The 19,151-nt window shown below is 37.0% G+C and overlaps 1 protein-coding gene across 1 annotated transcript; it reads left to right on the top strand.

The window, feature by feature from the left end:
- Positions 1 to 435: 435 nt before the first annotated feature.
- Positions 436 to 1,252, top strand: LOC115965250. The gene is made up of 2 exons (XM_031084421.1): positions 436 to 493; positions 749 to 1,252. The coding sequence occupies exons 1-2, from the start codon at positions 491 to 493 to the stop codon at positions 1,250 to 1,252; spliced, it is 507 nt and encodes a 168-aa protein (XP_030940281.1). The 5' UTR covers positions 436 to 490.
- The last annotated feature ends 17,899 nt before the right edge of the window (positions 1,253 to 19,151 follow it).

The raw sequence follows: 19,151 nt of genomic DNA, 5'->3' as shown, positions 1-19,151 counted from the left end.
TGAAGCTCTAAAATTCTATGAAATCGTTTTCTATTAACCTGTCATCAGATATTCAAAGGACGTAAACTAGGATCTAATATGTCACATGTTATATTTCATTTAATATATATATATATATATATATATATATATATTATAAAAGGGTTAATTTTTTATTTTGAGGAAAAAGGGGTTAAAACTTAAAACTTAAAAATAAGAAAGAAGTTAAAACATAAAACCCAATAAATAAATAAAAAGGATAGAGATATTAATATTTTTCATGGGCTTTTAAAAATCTTCCAGAGTGTATTAAAAATTGAGCTCTGGCCCATTCATTATAGTGAATATATTGCACTAGTGGACCATTGACCTTATAAATCAAGCCCAAGTTATGCCGAAAGAAAAAAAAAAATGGTCGAATTTATAAGTTCTCCACGTAGCTTCTAAAATTGCAGGCTTGTCCCTGATCACTGATCAGTAGAGCCTAGCACTGCCAGCATCGAACACGATTATGGTAAGCTAGTTTCTTTATCTTTATTTCCTTCTTTGTCATTACGTGTGTATATATATATTTTTCCTTCAATTAACTCTCATTATGATGCAATTATTTTTGTAAGATATTATGTACACTACATGTTTGATGAATGTTCCAAACGAAATTTTACAGCTAATGTGTTAAGGTGGGATTTGGGTTTTGATCCAAAAGGTTCTTTTATTATATATATAAAGGAGTCTGGGCTGGCTTATGATGGTGCACACATATATACAGAAGCTTGTCCATGGTACAAAGTGTTTAAAAACTAAGCAAAATGGAGCTGCTTATATGAATGTTATGCTATATCACTGTTCAGAAGTATCCCATCAAGAGCCTTTACATTGTGAATGGTATGAGAAGGAGTTTCCAAAGATAACAGAATTGAGCCACTTGTTGAGAAATGTGGATTGGCTTGATGGGAGGGTAGTTCATGTCAGGGACAATTCAATTGTCTTAGATGGTGAAATTGAACACAAAATGCAAACTTTCGAGTCCCTGGCCAGGGTCTTTATTGGGTCTCCATCAATTCAGCAAAAGATTCAGAAAAATGTGATGGCCTTATCATTGGTGGCAAGTAACAACTGCACCCCATTTGTTTGTTTCAGTGAACCTAGTGAAAGAGAGCCTATGATTGTGAATTCACTCACTAAAGTGTGCAACTTCCTGAACATTTCTGCACAACAAAGGAAGGTGGTTCGGTACACAATATGCCCACAGGTCACGCAAATGAGGATATGAACAGGTACACTCGAGGAGATACTAAATGGATTGAAATCTGAGTTGGATTTGTTAAGTTGTCAATGCTCTAGCAAAGGGACCAAGATGGGTCAGCAGATTGTTTCTAGCTGTCTAAAGTTCCTGGCTGACACAGCTATTTCCTTTGACCATGATTCTGCTTCGTGGATGCAGCTTGCGCCTGCAAAAGTTGTTGGCTCCTCTGCTTCGCATAAATGGGAAGATGTTCTTGAGATGTTCAATGATCTCATTGAGTGTTTGAAAAGTGAAAAGGAATTATGTCTTCTTGTGGGGAAGGTTGAGGTCATGAAAGGGGACTGTCTCAAATCAAGGACATATTGATTGATAAAAGTATTGGATACAAAGAAGCTCGGCATCAAGAAAGCCTAGTGCAGAAGAAGCTTTCCTAGACATTGGGCCACTCTTCCAAGTGCTTGTTTACTCTTTTATTATATTACCTCCATGGACATGCTAGAGATATTGAAGTGGATTTATGCGGTCAAATTTATAGCGTTGGTGGTGAGGATAGGTTTTGCTTGTACGTGGTAAAGATTTTGACTACAGAAGAGGATAAGATGGTTTGGAGTGGGGTGAGGCAATTGGACAGGGCTCTTCGGCTTTTCAAGTTTGTGTGGGAAACTGCAGGAATGAGAGGAGTTTTCAGCTGCAAGGCCATTTCTGGTGTGTTGGTGCTGAAGTCAGGATGCTTACCTATAGAGGAAATACATTCTTTGTACATTGGATCAGTGTTTGACAAAAAATTCCCTATACATATTATTTCAGATGGTGAAAAGATATTTCATGGTGATTCATGGATCAGTGCACACTCTATGCAAGTCATTTCCAGATACTTATACTCAAACTATTATTCATATGTGAAATAAATTGATATGGAGTCATTCGTGTACTATTTAACTAAGGAAGAATTTCGCAATGCACCCTACCTTCTTTTTCCTCTTCCATGCCAAATATTCTTAGAATGCTAATGAGTTCTAGTTCAAACGGTACATCTTCCCTTGTAAGAGTAAGATAGAGGCTAAGGTCTTATGCTTAACACTCACCAAGTGCGTATGTAATATCAAAAGAAAAAAAGTCAATATTATAACAAAAGAATTCACTTACTCTAATGATTTGAAAGCCTCCATGGTATATCACTTACTAGTACTACTCTCTACTGCCACTTATATAACAGCAGTAAAGTACGCTTGAATGCATAATTTAAGAGAATGCCATTAGACCACAACAAATTAAGAGAGAAAAACTATAGTCAATTTATCTTCCATAAACGACCTGAACTTTGCTAAGAAATGGTATTGGGTTTTCTCATATTTGAGGGTGATGGAGGTAAGTAATTTTAGTCATTTATTTTCAGCTGTGGCGGAGCTGGTTTTGCAGCCCTTTGATGTTTCTCACTGATGTCAGCTTGTTATTGTTACGAACTGATAAAATAGAATGGTAGTTTAGTGGATTCGAGGTGAGGTGACTAGCCTCCTAAGAGGGAGAAAGACAATCCAAGGGTTAATTTTTTGTTTAATTCTCATCTGGTAGGTGGGGTTGTATATCCATAGTTTACTTCTTAGTGGTGAGTCTAAAGAGCCCCCTGCGTTGGTGAAGTTCCATATCATGAAAAAAATGTATATAAGTAATAAAAAAATGAGATGACCTCATCACAATCTAATCTTAAAAAAATAGGAAGCAATTCCCATCTAAATTCAATTTGAAAATAAAAATACAATTTAAGATAATGCAAATTATAATCCACAACTATAATTATTTAAATTTCTAACTTCATCAATTTGAAATGATAAGCTCAGCGCCTCGTGAATTATAACAACATATTATATGTTGTTATGATATGATATTATTGTGCAGAGAAACAAAATGTTCGACAAAATCCATCCATTAAGCATGGTTGTTGAAATTCCTCACTCAAAAGCTTTATTTGCATTCTGAACTTGAAAAGATTCTTTTGCTTGAAATTAGGTCGCTGCGAAATGGAATATCAATCTTCAAAAGTCTCTCTTTCAGACGTTCAGTACCAGAAAATATAACAACAATATTCATTAAAAAAAAAAACTTCAAGATTTATTGTCCTGTTTTGAAGCCCGAGTTCCTTTAAATTTCATCAAGACTTGAGAAACTGGCATTGTTCCATTAAACATACTAGAGGACAAAGTGGCATATTTTGGAATAGATCAATTTATGTGAACAAGTATATTTTTTCTCTCACTTTGATCATGGTGACAAGCGTTGACAAAAAAAGAAAGAAAGATTGTGCTAGATAGGAATGTTAAGAGGTGATGGGATCTTAGGATGACAAGTTGCCTTCATCCTATCCGGCCTTGACCTACTGTACTCCAGGTTTGGAGAATTATTTGGGGTTACACTCTTCTTCGGTTTGGAATATGGTGCCAGCTTGTTTGATGTGGCTAGTTTGGAAGGAACAAAATACTCGTACTTTTGAGGATGTTGATAAATCTGTTGATCTTTTGAAATCTTTGCTAGTTGGGACATTGTTTGGGTGATCTCGTATTTTGGGTTTTAGACAATGTATTTCCGTATTTGATTTCTTGCAATCTGTTTCTGTTTCTCTTTGATTTGTTTGTATTTTTTTCAAGTACAATCTATTCATCATCGTGAACATAATGTACTTTTTTATTAATGAAAATATCTATTACCTATCAAAAAAAAAAAAAAAAAGTCATCAAGAACTCCAATTCCCAATCTTGGTCAAATGCATAAATCTGCCACACTTGCATCCTTATTTCGACTAAGTCTAAAGAACTCAAGGTAACAAACAACAAGAGAAATCTGCCCACACCATCAGTCCTGCCAAAATTTCACCTATGTTCCATCACCAACCTCATAGTAAATGTGAGAAGACAAATATGGTCAACCCTGTCTAATAGTTCTCCATAGAGTAACACCATAGGGACTAAGGACTAAGTTAGTACACCACCTCCCCCCCCCCCCCCCCTTCCCCCCAAAAAAATTCACTACCATATTTCACCTTTACCACTCTTCTCCAAAGAGCATCTCTATCAAAACTATACCCTCACAACCATTTTCCTAATAAGGCTTCATTAAAAAGTCTTAATTTTCTAAAAACCAAACCTCATGAAGAAAGAGGAGTGCAAATAGTCTCCCCTTTAACTAAATGTAGCTTAGTCTCTTCCCCCATACTACCCCATAAAAATTTCTAAAATATGTACTCTAGAGTAATTTTAAATTTAGTAAAGAACTTGTCATTCCGAAATATGTAAAGGATTTGTGCACAACTAATAATTTTTTCGCCTTGGCGTAATGGTAAGTTCCTTCCACCTAAAGTGATAGGTTGTAAGTTCGAGTTCAAGAATCAACCTCTCTAAAAAAAATAATGGAAATAAGGTTGCTTGCCAATCACCTCTCCCATACCCCAACAAAATTCATGCATTAAGTACGAATTTTTTAATAAAAAATGGATCAATTTAATTGTGCTTGCTTCTAGGCGCAAGTTTTCAACAGTTTTCAAAGAAAAAAAGATGCTCTAGCAACAAATTTAAAGTGATCCAATCCATCATTGTACTGATCTATGTACGGCTCCAGACCCTCCAAAAAAACTATTCTTGCTGTTGCAACTTGCAAATGCATGATTTATAACGTATCTACTGTTGCAAATGTTCTTGTGAAAACCTTTTTAGTCTTCATTCCCATAAAGCACATGATTTTATATGAACACTAGATATTAGTAATTTTTCGTGCTTACAAAATGGAGGAAAATCCTCACCCCAAGTAAATTTAATCCAAATGTGTATTGGGATTGGGTAATTCTGCAAAGATTAAAAGATCCACCTTGTTTTCCTACAGGCACCTTCTTAGAATTCCATGAAAGTACCGAGTGAACTTCTTGACATTGCAAAACAAAGAATAGTACAAGCAATTAATATTGTGAATGATGAAGCCAATGGCAAGACATCCATAGTTGAATAATCAGGATGCTTTGGCTAATATCCTTAGTTGTAGGGTGGGCAGTTTACCTATGAAATACTTGAGGATGCCACTTGGTACATCTTTTAAGACAACTTCTGTTTGGAATCCCATTCCGGAGAAGATGAAAAAGAAATTATCGGGATAGAAATGCCTCTATTTATCCAAGGGTGATAGACTCACTTTATTGAAAAGCACTCTTTCTATTCTTCCTACTTATTTTTTATCGTTATTTACTATTCCTATAGCTATGGCTGCTAGGCTAGAAAGAATCCAAAGAAACTTTTTATGGGGATTGTTCGGGGGGAGTTTCAAATACCCTTTGGTGGGATGGGACAAGGTTTGCACATCTATTGAAATGGGAGTTTTAGGGATAAGAATTGTGGTGTACTTTAATCAAGCTTTATTAGGGAAGTGGTTATGGAGATACGGGCAAGAAGTTACTCATCTTTGGCAGAGGGTTATATCCTCTAAATAAGGGGAGGGTCAAGGGGGTTAGAGTACTGAAGTTTGTAGAAGGACTCATGGGTGTGGTTTGTGGCGTAGTATTAGTGAAAGGTGGGAGAGCTTTTCTAAGCTTTTTTCCTTTATTGTGGATGATGGTACCTGAATCCTTTTCTAGCATGATAGATGGTTTGGGGTTGATCCCTTTAAAATCCTCTACCCTGAGTTATATGTGATTTTGGTTGATAAGGAAGCTTGTATTTCTGATGTTTTGTGTCATCAAGAGGGGGATGATGTTAGATTTTGGAACTTGAGATTTTATAGGGATTTTGAAGATTGGGAGCTTGCTGCTTCTTTTTCTCTTCATGATTTTACTCAAACTCATCTTCCATGAGGAGTAGGTAACGATTCTTTATGTTGGGGTCTTAGTGGAAATGGTAAGTTTGATACCCATTGTGGACACAAGGGGTCTTACTTGGAGTTGCTACCTAGTTTTTGCAATGGTCTAGAAACCATATATATAGCGTCCTTTTCGAAGAAGTACCTTTGATCATACTACCAAAGTATGTGTTCGAAGTTTAGGTACGTTCTGGGAAGGTGTTAGGCACCCAAGATCGCCCAACCCTAAGGCTGGCCTCCCATCGTTGTGTCTTATGTCTTAACCTTATTGAAAACCAAATTCAACATTTGTATTCTACTACAATCATGGCATCTTGGTCTCAAAACTAATATCTATCCATAAAGCAATAAAGAGCCAAACACATATGAGAAACTCTAGCATGTGAAACCCTATCTTACATCTCAAGGCAAGGCAACAAACCAAACATGGCAGCAAAACAAGTCATATCATGAATAAAAAACGAGGCATCAACTTCGTACACATATCAAGAGAGGATTAAACAAACAACATGCATGTACATGTGAATGCATGACTTACCTTGCTTACCTTGTAGCATCTCAGCACCTATGGCATTGTGCATGGACATGAGAATGAATGATCATGGTGTTTAAAATGAATGATCATGGTGTTTAAACGAGACATAAACATGAAGCCCTAATCTAAGCACATTGAAGATAAGCAAGCATACATGACAAAGACTCAGGTATGTATAAACATAAGAAAATGGTTTAAACAAAGACAAAACATGTGAAACAAGTAAACCAAACAACTTAAAAAATCTGAATTAGGTTTCTGGGCAAGCACCTGTGCATGCAGCCAGAGGCCTGCATATGCAGGATTTCACATGCATGCTTCTAACATGCATGCATGGGACTTATTCAAAACCCTAACCTAGAAACATGAGATAGAAAACTAAGCACAAAAGAAAATCCTAATTCTAACAACTTAGCATGCTTATAAACATCAAACAGGCATAAAACTAAACTACACAGGCATATAAAAACATAAACTAAGCAAAGAAACAAAAATAAAACTGAAAGAAAAAGCATAAAATAAAAAGATAGAGTTGAAGCTTGATACCTCAAAAACGAGTTCCCAAGCTTTGATTTTGACAGTTCCCCTTAATAAAAAATATCACAAGTTATTAAACAAGCGATTAGCAATGTTAACCTAAAAGGATTAGGGCCAGAAAAGGTCCCAATCAAATGAAATTGACTTGAGGGTATTTTGTGAAAAAGTCCCTTTTGATTCACTATTTTCTAGTGAATCTTAGGTTTTTCCCGTGGGATTTCTTTATTTTTTGAAAATGTATCATGTAAGACTTTATATGGTGGAAAAAATGGGGTTTGGATCGGCTCCCAAACGATATGGGATTCATTTCAGACCTCAGCCATTATTGCAAAAAACTTTCATTTTTCATGTTTTTGAAACCCTAGCTGTGTACACAGGAATGTGCCTATGTACGCATACTTTGGCCCATGTACGTAGGCCACTGCCCACGTAAGTGGGCCAAGGGCCACTTTTGTCTTTTATTTCCAAAAATAGATTTTTTTCTCATTTAAAAGGTTATATTTTCCATTTTAACACTCAAGTCAATTTGATATCTGATTAGGCTCTAGACTGGCCTTAGGCCTCAAAGTTCGAGCATCATTGGAGAACAGGGGCCTAAGTCGTAAGAGGTACAAAATGCGGTGTCTACAAATACCCCTTTTTTGATTTATGAGCTTTGCTAACGAAATTAAAAGTATAAGAGACAAAACATTTTGTTTCGATGTACGGCTCAAGCCCAACCTACACACACGACACACATCACGCATACATAGGGTGGGTTGCAACTCCGAAGAGCTACATGGGATTCGTATGTCTGAAGTCTCACTTTTGTTGCTCGGGAAACAAGCAACGACAGGTTCAATATCCCAAAACCTGTTTTGCTACTTGCAAGCAAATGGCGAGTGACTCACTATCCTAAAGTCACTAAAATAAATAAATAAATAAAAATCAAACAAGGGTGCTCCTATAAGGTAACCCAACAAACAACAAAAGGATATAGTCTCTATGGTGTCCATCCAAGGCTCTTGCCTCAAACTTCTCCGGACGACTTGTTCCTCTTGTCTTCTTCACTTCTTTCTCTACCTTTTCTGGTGAGGCTCTTGCCTCAGGTTGACCTTGGTCTCTTTCTCTATCACTATCTCTACCCTTTTCTACCGTGCCTGCATGTTTGACTCCCAGAGGATATGTGCACAAGCAATCTTGATCGTTGGATCCACTAGGAATGGTGAAAACTCACTGAGGAGTAGATGTATATGGGGAGGAATCTTCTGCCTCTCATGACTTGCTTAGGGATGAGAAACTCATTGAGAGTAGTAGGAATGAACTCACTGAGGAGTAGTATAAATGTGTGATCCACTGGGGAAGAATCTTCTGCTTCCTTCATGGTTTGTTGAGGACTTTGAGGAAGAATCTTCTGCTTCCTCTTTGGGGATGTTTTTTAGGTGTATTGGACTCACTAGGGAAGAATCTTCTGCGTTCTCATAGGGGATGCTTTAGGTATACTTGATTCACCAAGGATATTTTGGGGAAGAATCTTTTGCTTCCTCATTGGGGATTGTTTAAAAGTGCTTGGGTCTATCGAGGAAGAATCTTTTGCCTCCTTCATGTGGATGATGCTTAATGCGCTTAAACCATTGAGGAAGAGTATTCTGCTTCCTTATTAGGGATAGTGTTCTTGATTTCGTGTGATCTACTAGAAATGGTTTTGGGGTAATATTGAGATGTTTTCCCTTTTGTGAAAGAAGGATTTTTTTCCTTCTTTTTTTTACTATTCATGATTAAACTACATGTCGTTTAGTGGTGAGGCCTAAACTACACATAGTTTAGCCATCAGGTGTATTCCTGCCTTTTCATTTTTTCTCTCCAATTGTTACCAACCGTTTCTTTTTCTTCTTCATTCTCTCCATCTACCTCACCTCTTCACATTCTTCATAACTCTTCTTTCTTTCTTTTTCTTCTCTCTACAAAATCCTCCTTTTCCTCTCTCTTCCTCACACTTTCTAACTGTCTCATTTTCTCAAACTCCCTCATTCTCTCATTTTCTTTCTTCATCTTCTCCAATGGCACCCAAGGCCAAGAAGTCCTCCTACTTCCTTTCTTCTTATGCATTCCACCTTACCTGCTGGATTGCAGCAACGAGGTTGATGGGGCCTCCACCATTGACATACTAGCCAGAGAATCACATCCCCATGGCTAAATCTATAAGTTTTCAAACTTTTTCTCATTTACAAGTTTCTTTCTGATCTTCCATTTCAATGTGTTTTTGGCCATGTAAATGCTTGGGTTTTGTTATGGGATGGGTTTTGATGAAAACCTAACATCTTAGGAGGGGTAGGAACATGTTTAGGACTGATTTTGGATGATGTATACTTGAAAATGTTGGAGAGTTGTTTCTATCTCTGCTTTAGCATGCGCAGGCTCAAGCCTGCGTACACAACTTGAATTTATGCATGCATAACTCTGTTCATGCATACGCAGATCTATTCTTGAGGTTTTGTGTATGTGGGAATGGGCCTGCATACACAGGTCCTGTTTACATACGTTGGCCTTGACTTGCGTAGGTTTTTAAATGAGCAAAAACCTATTTTTGGAAATAAAAGACCAAAGTGGCACTCCAAGAATACCTGTTATAGTGCATATTATCCAAAGAGGAATCCTTCCAGTAGTATTAGCCATTTGTCCTGCGTACCTCCAAATTTCATCAAGTGGTCACTTCCTATGCACGAACAACGTAGCTGACCATGAAGCCTTGCTTATCAAATTAGAACTAGCTATGGCAAAGGGCATACGATCCATCCACGTTAACGTTAATAAGGGTATTTCTCAGCTAGTAATGAGACAAGTCATTGCTGAGTATCAAGCAATAGAAGCAAAGCAGTAGCCATACCAAAAAAAAAAAAAAAAAAACCCTAGAATCTAAAGTGAGGGATGAGTTTCAAATTTTTAAGGCTTCATTTTTCTCTAGCAAGTAACTGGGGAAGCATTTATTCCCAAGCGATAGGGCTTGTAATTTAGATTTATGCCTTAGTGCATTCCGAGATAGAAAGATACCAATAATGGAAAAAGATATGCTCTTGAACTCCAGTAGTAGTTTAATCAGTTACTTTTGGTAGGGATGGGAGACAAAACTGCCACTGATGGGAAAGCAATAAGAAGCTTGAAAGCGATTCTGACACAAGATATGATTACAGGAAGGGAGTTTGATCAGAAATAGACCGAAGCATAACTACAAACTCACGATCTTTGCCAATAGATAGGAGCATTCGGTGGAATCAGTGAACTACACTTGCTTCTGGATAGATGTGTGGGATAGAGGGCTCGTGGTACCTACTGCCCACCCTTCCTCCTCTGCTTTGAGCTAAGCTAATAGCTTTAATTGTGGGATGTCTAAAAAAGATGCTCTTGTTTGTGGCCCTCCTTCTCTTCAAGGTAGCTAGATTAGTCGAAAGAATCCCAGTACCTTATACCAACCTACAGTTGAACCCTTACCCCAATACCTAATTGGACTTGTTCTGTAGTGACAATCTCTCCTTGTAATGCACAGCTCCTAGTACATGATTAACCAATTGCACAAATCCTATTACGTGACTTCAATCACCAACTAGAGAAGGTTGTTGGCTGCAAAGTTCTTCAGTTCATCCAGACGATGAAGATTGAGAAGCTCCTTGGTTATAAAACCCTACGGTGCACAAACACAGCAGCTTCTACTTAAGAAAGATGAACTAGGGAAAATTTTGTCTCCGGACACAATTTGCTTGAACAAAATTTGCTCAACACTTGTGCAACTTATGTCACCTTTGATGGCCCTTAAAATTATCATTTTATATGTCTGGGGTTCTGAGAAAAGAATGCCCAAACACATAATCACAAATTAGAGTCAAAACAAATCTGAAACTCTGTTTTTCATAAACCTTGACAGATAGTTATTTGTTGAGCTGCTATCGAGCCACAAGGCTAGAACAGCACTTAAACCTCGATAGATGCTAGCTGTCGAGTTTTAATGACAAACACTTTCTCAGCTTGAATCTTGGACAGACTTGCATGTCTTTAACACTTGGTCTTGAAATAAGGTTTCTTGAAGTATTAAACACATCCTAGATCTACCCAAATACAAGTAAAGTGTGTTTTGTCAAAGGATTAGCCAACTACATAAAATAGTGACATATGTTTCTAACATGTGAAACACATATGTCCTAAGAATCTCCCCCTTTAGCAATCCGTGACAAAACCATAACAAACAAATGAACATATGAGAGAATTCATAAATCACTCAATTCATACTCACTTGTTGAATACAATAAAATCTACCTAATACAAACTCTTGAAAAACTTTGCAAGAAGAGAGTTTATGGCAAGTAAACTATGACAACCTATATTTCTGAAACACTTTAAACAAAACTCATCAAGGTATCTTTGTGTGAAACAGAAATAATAGATTGCATACAAGTAATAAAAAGCATGTGCATAAAGAGAGAAAAGAATCAACACATGTAAAGGTAGGTGAAAAAAACATACATCAACATATAAAGAAAATAAGTACAATATATGTCAATAATGGTCGCAAGACCCATGTACAAGATATAAATGTATCTAAAAAGGAGAAAAGAAAAAAAAAATACAAATAATCCTCACTACATCCCTTAAATATCAACACTCCCCCTAACAAAATGGTCCTATACTAACTCTCCCCCTAAGTATGACTACTCTCATATCCAAAATTACTCCCCTTTTTTGTCACAAGTGACAAAGGATAAGAGTGTCAAGTAGACATCTCATTTGTACCGGAAAAGCTAGAGTCTCCATCATCATCATCCTCAAAAGCAGTAGAACCATCATCATCAACCTCATCCTCAGCCTCAAAAGCCTCTAGAGTAGGTGGAGGAGAAGTCTCAGAAACAAAGCCACCTATGACCGCCTGTCATCGTCCAATATGATCAACACGGATGTTCACCTGATACAACTCAGCAGAGAGTGCATCAAGGTGAGCATCCATGCACTGAAGCTGCGTCGTGATATTCCCGAGAGTCACATTGCCCATAGAAAAGGAGGAAGCAGATGTGGATGGAGCAGATTGGGATGGAGCCGAACGGCTGGGAGGAGCTGCTAACCCAGACTACCTCGACCTAAATTGAGCCTTACTCCGTTTAACAGTAGCAGCATCTATAGCACACATGTAGGTAAAGTGGTCGAACACTGGAAAGAGAACATAAAAGTGACGTAAGATCCTCGTGATAATGGAAGGGAAGATGAGCTTATCACAGGACGCTGTATCCCTATAAACATCTATGATAGAAAGAATAAAGTGAGAAGGAAAATTTATAGTAAGATGCTCAAGAAGGGACAACAAAAATCGAGCTCGGGACTCTGTGATAGAGTTATAATGAGATAGAGGGTGAAAAAAAAAAGTCATAACCATGTTAAAAAACCGAGGGCCTTTTGCAAAACCCGAATAGTAAGTGAACGGATGCCCACCCCACTCAGAAGGGTGCTCATAAAAAGCAGATATGAGCTCGTCTTTAGACACAGTCCTTAGATGATCACAACCAAGGTAGTCAGGAAACTCTACCCTAGGGACACGGAGCACATTTGCAACAATCTGTAGTGTGACAGCAATACGTGTACCTCAAATGCGAGTAATGAAATGAGGTACTAAATAATCAAATCCATACATGTTGGAGTAAAACTCCTGGATCAGCACGAATGGCCATGTGATTGGGACGTCACACAGTGACTCCCAACCCCGACTGTGAATGACAGTGGGTAGGTCAGTGTCGGCGAAGTCCGCTAGGATGACTTGGCATTTAGAATGAATGCCTCGTCGAGAAAAGTTCTCCAAGAAGGGCTTTTGGGCATCCTCATCATGAAACAGAATAGATGAAGGAGTAGGATCATATGAAGTGGATGCCTCGAAACGAAGAGGGTTCCAAGACGGAGTAGACTTATGTTTGGGTGCCATAGACATAGACTAATGCAAATAGAAGAGAGAGGGAGAGAGAGAGAGACAATCAGAAAAGTCCCAAAAACAATTCAAATATATCAAGATATATTGAAAAGAAAGAATGTATGCATGGGAATGCGTGAACATGTGACATGCAATATAAAAAGCATCATAGGCTCAACCCAATCCAATCCTACCAGCACACATCTAAATGCATGATAATACTGTAATAATGCTTATGTGATGCAATGCATATGGTTTAAAGATCATTTAAACAAAAACCCATCCCAAAATTTCCACAAAAACTTAACAATTTTGAAAAACCCCAAAATTTTTCAAAAACCCCAAAACCTAGGTCTAAATGCATGAATAATGAGAGAAAAAGAGATCATACCAAGTGATTTGAAGCAAGGAAAGGCCGAAAATCACATGGGTTTGAAGGTTTCGAGAGAGAAGTGAGTGTTTGGGAGGTGAGGAGAAGGATCTGTCGAGAAAGAGATCGAGAAAAGTGAGAAAGAAATCGCAAATAGCACTTAAATAGGAACCTTATAAAGCTCAATCGATCAGGATGTGTCGAGGAGGTATCAAGGTTTAAACACATGTACTAGCTACCGAGCCATCCATCGAGGTTCTGTCAAGGATCAATTCAACAGAAAAGTTTATAAAGAAGCTCGATCAATCCACCTAGCTGTCAAGGAGCTATCGAGGTATCGAGACCCTATTTTGCAACCCGTATTTAACCTCACATGAAAGGTAAAAGGGTAATTTCACCTTAGAAATATGCATCTTGATTTTGGTTATTAGATCCTTAATCTATTTCACCAAAATGATCTTGATGTTGTAAGGATTAAATCAACTGGTCATAAGCCCGAATCGGACTACCAAATTGAAAGTTATCATCAAATCAAGTTTTAATGGCTGAGATGCACCATCACAAATTGAGTCCAACTCTATGTAATTATGAACAATTGATTTCAATTGGTTATAAGTATAATCAATTTGAGATCAATGATGTGTCATAATTTGATTGGTTAGACTACATTATATGGTAGGGTTGCACACACCTAATTAACTAGATAATTAAACATTAATTATTAAATGAGTAATTTGTGCAATTATCTTTCAATTAGAGTAAATTTGGAACCAGTTAAGTCTGAAATGGGAGTGATTGAAGCCATTTAATGTTAATTGGGAGCTAATTTGGAACCTATTAATGTTAATTGTGCTGAAACAATTTTCTAACAAATGACCTCTGCTCACTATTTCATCAATATCTCTCAGGATATTTTGAATCTGTGAATGAAGTTAATTTTTCCAAAAACTAGACATCCGGGGCTTCAATTTGAGTATAAGAATGAGACAATTCTGATCAGAATTGAGTCAGATATGATTTTTTAAAGTTAGCTCTATAGACTGTTACAGCAGCTACGGGAAAACTGAACTTTGCTTGCTCCTCACTCTCATCAATCTCCATTTTGAATACACCAAATTTCCCTAAAGGCTAAAATGAGGTCTAGGTTCATGATTTTTTGTCAACTCTCATTAAATAGCCTTCCATTCATATTTCCTCCACCACTACTTTATAAACCCCTCCTCTCGTTCATTTCAAAACACACAAAAAAAACCCCTCTCATTTCCTTTCTTGAGTTCTAGTGAAGTTGAGTAGTCTTGTTATATCTTGGTATTCTTGAGACTCAAGGTATTGAGTGAGACTCACTCTTCCTCTCCCAACTCTTCTTTTCCTCTTTCCTTAGGACATCCCTCAAGAGTCTCCTCATCCACCATATGGATCTTGCATGAAGATATAATCATCTTCCCTAACTGTTTGTTTATGTTATCATAATGAGAATTTAAGATTAAAGCATGATAACAATTATTTAAATTCCCTTGAATATGTTTAAATGTTCTTAAATGTTTTTATGTGTTTTTTATATGTTCTTGGTTGTTCATCACATGTTCATGCATAACACTAGTTTCGATCTTAAATCCACATCAAAAAACATGAAAAAGATGTTTGTTTAATAATTCTTTTAAATTCTTGAATCTAGGATATCACCATCCCCACACATTTACTAGAGTTTATTTTCAATCCAAATGCAATGCTTAATAAATTGAATTAGGGTTTATCACATTCACAGACATTAAATTCAACATGTAAATTGATAGATAACATATTAGATGTTGTGATATGAATGTTGGCCGTCATAGTCTAGAAGACCGGTTTCACTAGGCAAGGAGGGTGCCTAACACCTTCTCACCTTCTAACATAGCCTCCGAGTTTAGATCAAGGGTTAGTAGATCAAATTTTTATCCATATAATTTTCGATTTTTAGATTGTAAATAGGAAACAAACCCATGCACTTTATCTTAAATTGAATTTAGAACCAAAGTCATGTAATTTTCCAATGATCGATGTAAATTCAATTACAAATTAATAAAATGAGGAATTTTTCAATTTTGGTTTTCTTATTTATTCCAATAATTAAATAAGTGACAACTCCATTGTAAAACCCTTAATCTAAAGGGAAAAATATAACTAATCGAACCTCCATTTTGAGAGGCAATAACACGACTTCACCCATTCACGTGAGTTTGGCCCAACATCCTATAAAAACGGGCCGGGGGCGCGGTTTCTCACAAGAGGACCCAGAAAGTTTGTCAATCGATCCACCTAACTATCGAGAGGTGTCGAGACTGCGATAAAAAAAACAGCTGAAAAGCTCGATAGATAAGCTAGGTGTCGATGAGGTATCAAGATTGCTTAAAAACAGTTTTTCAAGAAGGAAAAAACACAAACATGAATACAACTAAATATGCAACTCAACTAAGGATCCAATCAACATTTTAAACTCTCAAAACCATCTCTTAATAAGAAAAATGTCAAGCATTTTGATCCCAAAACACACACACACACACACTAAATAAGTTTAACCAATTTTATATTCCAAAAATAAGTTAAGATCGTTTAGTGATCATGCATTAATACATGTGAACCTTGTGATGGTCAAATCACATTGTACTTGCACATGTATCAAGAGTAGCAAAGAATAATGCGTGTTGTGTGTGAAAAATATCGCAAGATTGCAAAGGTGTCTATATGTTATGACGATTTGAGATATGAGAAAATCACTTTAACTCACACACAATCATAACTATTTGATAGGGACTATCACTTTCGAGGTACATCCTATAACTCCCACATCTCCTAGAATACACACTTGCAATCATATTTAAATCATTTTATTCTTTTTTCTTTTTATTTTTCTTTGCATATTTTTTCTTTTAAGCAAACCATGCATGGGCATATAAGAGATAGAAAAGAAATACCCAATCAGGTTAAGCTTTTGACATTGCACTTTTGCTATGCCGAAGCATACAGATGTCATTTTATGATTTCGAGTAACAGTGGTGAGATGATTATTTATAACTTTCTCTTAGGATTTTGTAGTCCTTTTCGTCAAAAAGAGTGATATGAGTGTTAAGTACAAGTTTTAAGTACGAGCCACAAAGCTCACTTGCTTAGTTGTACATAGGTGCCAATGTACGCATAACACACACTGTTTTTGTATTTTTCTAATTTTTCTAATTTTTTTTATGAAAAACAAAATAAACAAAACTAAAAATAAACAGACAAAAACATATTAAGCAAAGCAAACCATAAAACTAGATTAACTTAAAATAAAAAGCAAAACACACAAGTAATGCAAAAACAAAAACAAGAAGAGAGAGAAGAAAGTGATAGAATTACTTGGAGCCATTTTCCTTCCACACCTTGGAAGAACCTTTCATTTGAGTAAACCCTTGAAACGGCGGTGAGGGGGAAGAATTAAAACCGTTCAAGTTCAAAAGGAACATGAGGGCTTTGAGAAGATCTCCAAGAGAAGTAATAGAGAATTGAAGCTGATTTTGATTTCCCAAAGCTATCATGCCATTACTTTATTGAGTGGCTAACCACAATTTGATCAAATATGACTAGCAACTCCGTAATGATGACAGAAATGCTGCTTCTTCTGTTTAGGCTTTTGAGAGTTAGTCTTCTTAGTCCTAAGGTTTTTAACTTCTTTCTTATCTTGCTTAGGAGGTGTTCCTAAAATAAATTTACCCTTGTCTATGTTCTCACTAGCTAATCCAGTTTTAATATCATTGTTCTCAAGTTCAATATTATTAGCAGGAGGAACAAAAACAGTAGTACTTGTAGAAACAACACTAGGAGAAGAGAAATCATACCCTAAACCAGTTCTATTAGAAGCTGATTTCTGAATGCTAAGCATCTCATCAAGTTTTACACTTCAAATTCTCTCCAATTAAGCTCTAACTTGAAACAGCTCCACTTCAAGCTTCTTAGTCTTCTCAGCCAAGAAATTATTCTCAAACCTTAGTGCTCCATTAGACTAATTGGCTTCATCAAACTTTGTGGAAAGCTTTTCTCATTCTAGCTCTACATAACTAAGCTTCTTGGTGGTCAACCTATATATCTTCTCATGCTTCTCTAAGACCTTGTATAACTTTGCATAGGCTGTATGGATGTCATCTTGTTCATCCATCTTCTCAAACTTGGACTCCACCAATTCCTTTTCTTCATCCATGTCATCAACAATCCCCTCAGTAGGATTGACAATGGTAGTGAAGGCATTCAGGATTCCGTCATCCTCATTGTTGGAATCATTCTCAGGCTCAGTGCCACTCAAAGTAGCAGTAAGTGCCTTGCTCTTCCCAGTGGTCTTGAGATATATGGGGCACTCTTGTTTCATGTGACCAAAGCCTTGACACCCAAAGCACTTTGGTCCTGAAGAAACAATGTACTGACCACCATCCTTAGCATCATTCTTCCCTTTATCTTAGCTCTTGAACTGAGAAGAGTTGGATTGCCTATGGTCCTTGTCGAAGCCCTTCCCATTGGCATTCTTCATGAACTTCTTGAATTGCCTGGTGATATAAGACTTCATCTTAGAATCTTCATCGTCTAAAGTCTCATCTGTCATTACTCTTGGCCTTCAATGCCATGCTCTTGCTCTTACCCGACTTACCAATCCTCGTTAACCCTAGCTCGTAGGTCTACAGATTACCAACCAACTCTATCAAAGGGATCTTGTCAATATCCTTTAATTCCTCAATCGCCATGATTTTGGCATGGAATTTCTCGGGTAGAGATCGAGCACCTTTCTCACAATCTTGGGTTCAGGAATGGTTTCCCCAAGATTGAAGGCTAAGTTCACTATGTCCTTGAGCTTGGTATAGAACTCATCAAACGACTCATCCTCCTCCATCTTGATTTCTTCAAAGCTTGTAGTGAGCCTTTGACAGCCTTGGTTCCCTCATAGGTTATTTGGAGAATGGTCCATGCCTCCTTAGCAGTTTCAGAAAGGATATCTTCTTGAACTCTTCGTTAGTGACCGCACAAAATAAGGCATTTAGTGCCTTACTGTTGAAGTTTGCCACCTTGATCTTGGTATCATCCCAATTGGTTAGTGCTTCCTTCAGCTTGGTCCAGCTATCTCAACAGCTTGCCACACTTTCTCATATAAAGACTACAAGAAAGCTCTTATGCGTACTTTCCAGTATGCATAGTTAATGCCATCAAATAAAGGAGGTATAATTAAAGACTGTCCCCTATCCATGACAAACAGAGGTTAATAGATCATACAGCAAAAATTAAAACTTAATCAGAGTGTGCCTGCTCTAATGCCACTTGATAGGCCAAAAATGTATTAACCTCTTGTGATTAATTAATTGATTAATTAGCCAAGTTTATTAATTAATCAAATTAACATGCAAAGCGCATGGTAGCACAAAAATCACCAATTAAACTAAGTGCAGCGGAAATTAAATTAACATGGTGATTTGTTTACGAAAGAGGAAAACCAACACGGCAAAAACCTACTGGGTGATTTTAAGGTCATCACTCCCGAGAATCCACTATTATAACAATAAGCGGTTACAAGTAAAGAAATCCCAGTACTTTATACCAACCTATAGTTGTACCCTTACCTTAATACCCAATTGGACTTGTTTTGTAGTAACAATCTCTTCTTGTAATGCACGACTCCCAATACGTGACTAACCAACTGTGTAGATCCTAGTACGCGACTTCAATCACCAACTAG

The sequence above is a fragment of the Quercus lobata genome, chromosome 10 (assembly GCF_001633185.2).
Source record: "Quercus lobata isolate SW786 chromosome 10, ValleyOak3.0 Primary Assembly, whole genome shotgun sequence".
NCBI classification, from domain to species: domain Eukaryota; kingdom Viridiplantae; phylum Streptophyta; class Magnoliopsida; order Fagales; family Fagaceae; genus Quercus; species Quercus lobata.
Note: the sequence above shows the minus strand (reverse complement) of the source record. Positions and strands in the feature narration are given on the sequence as shown.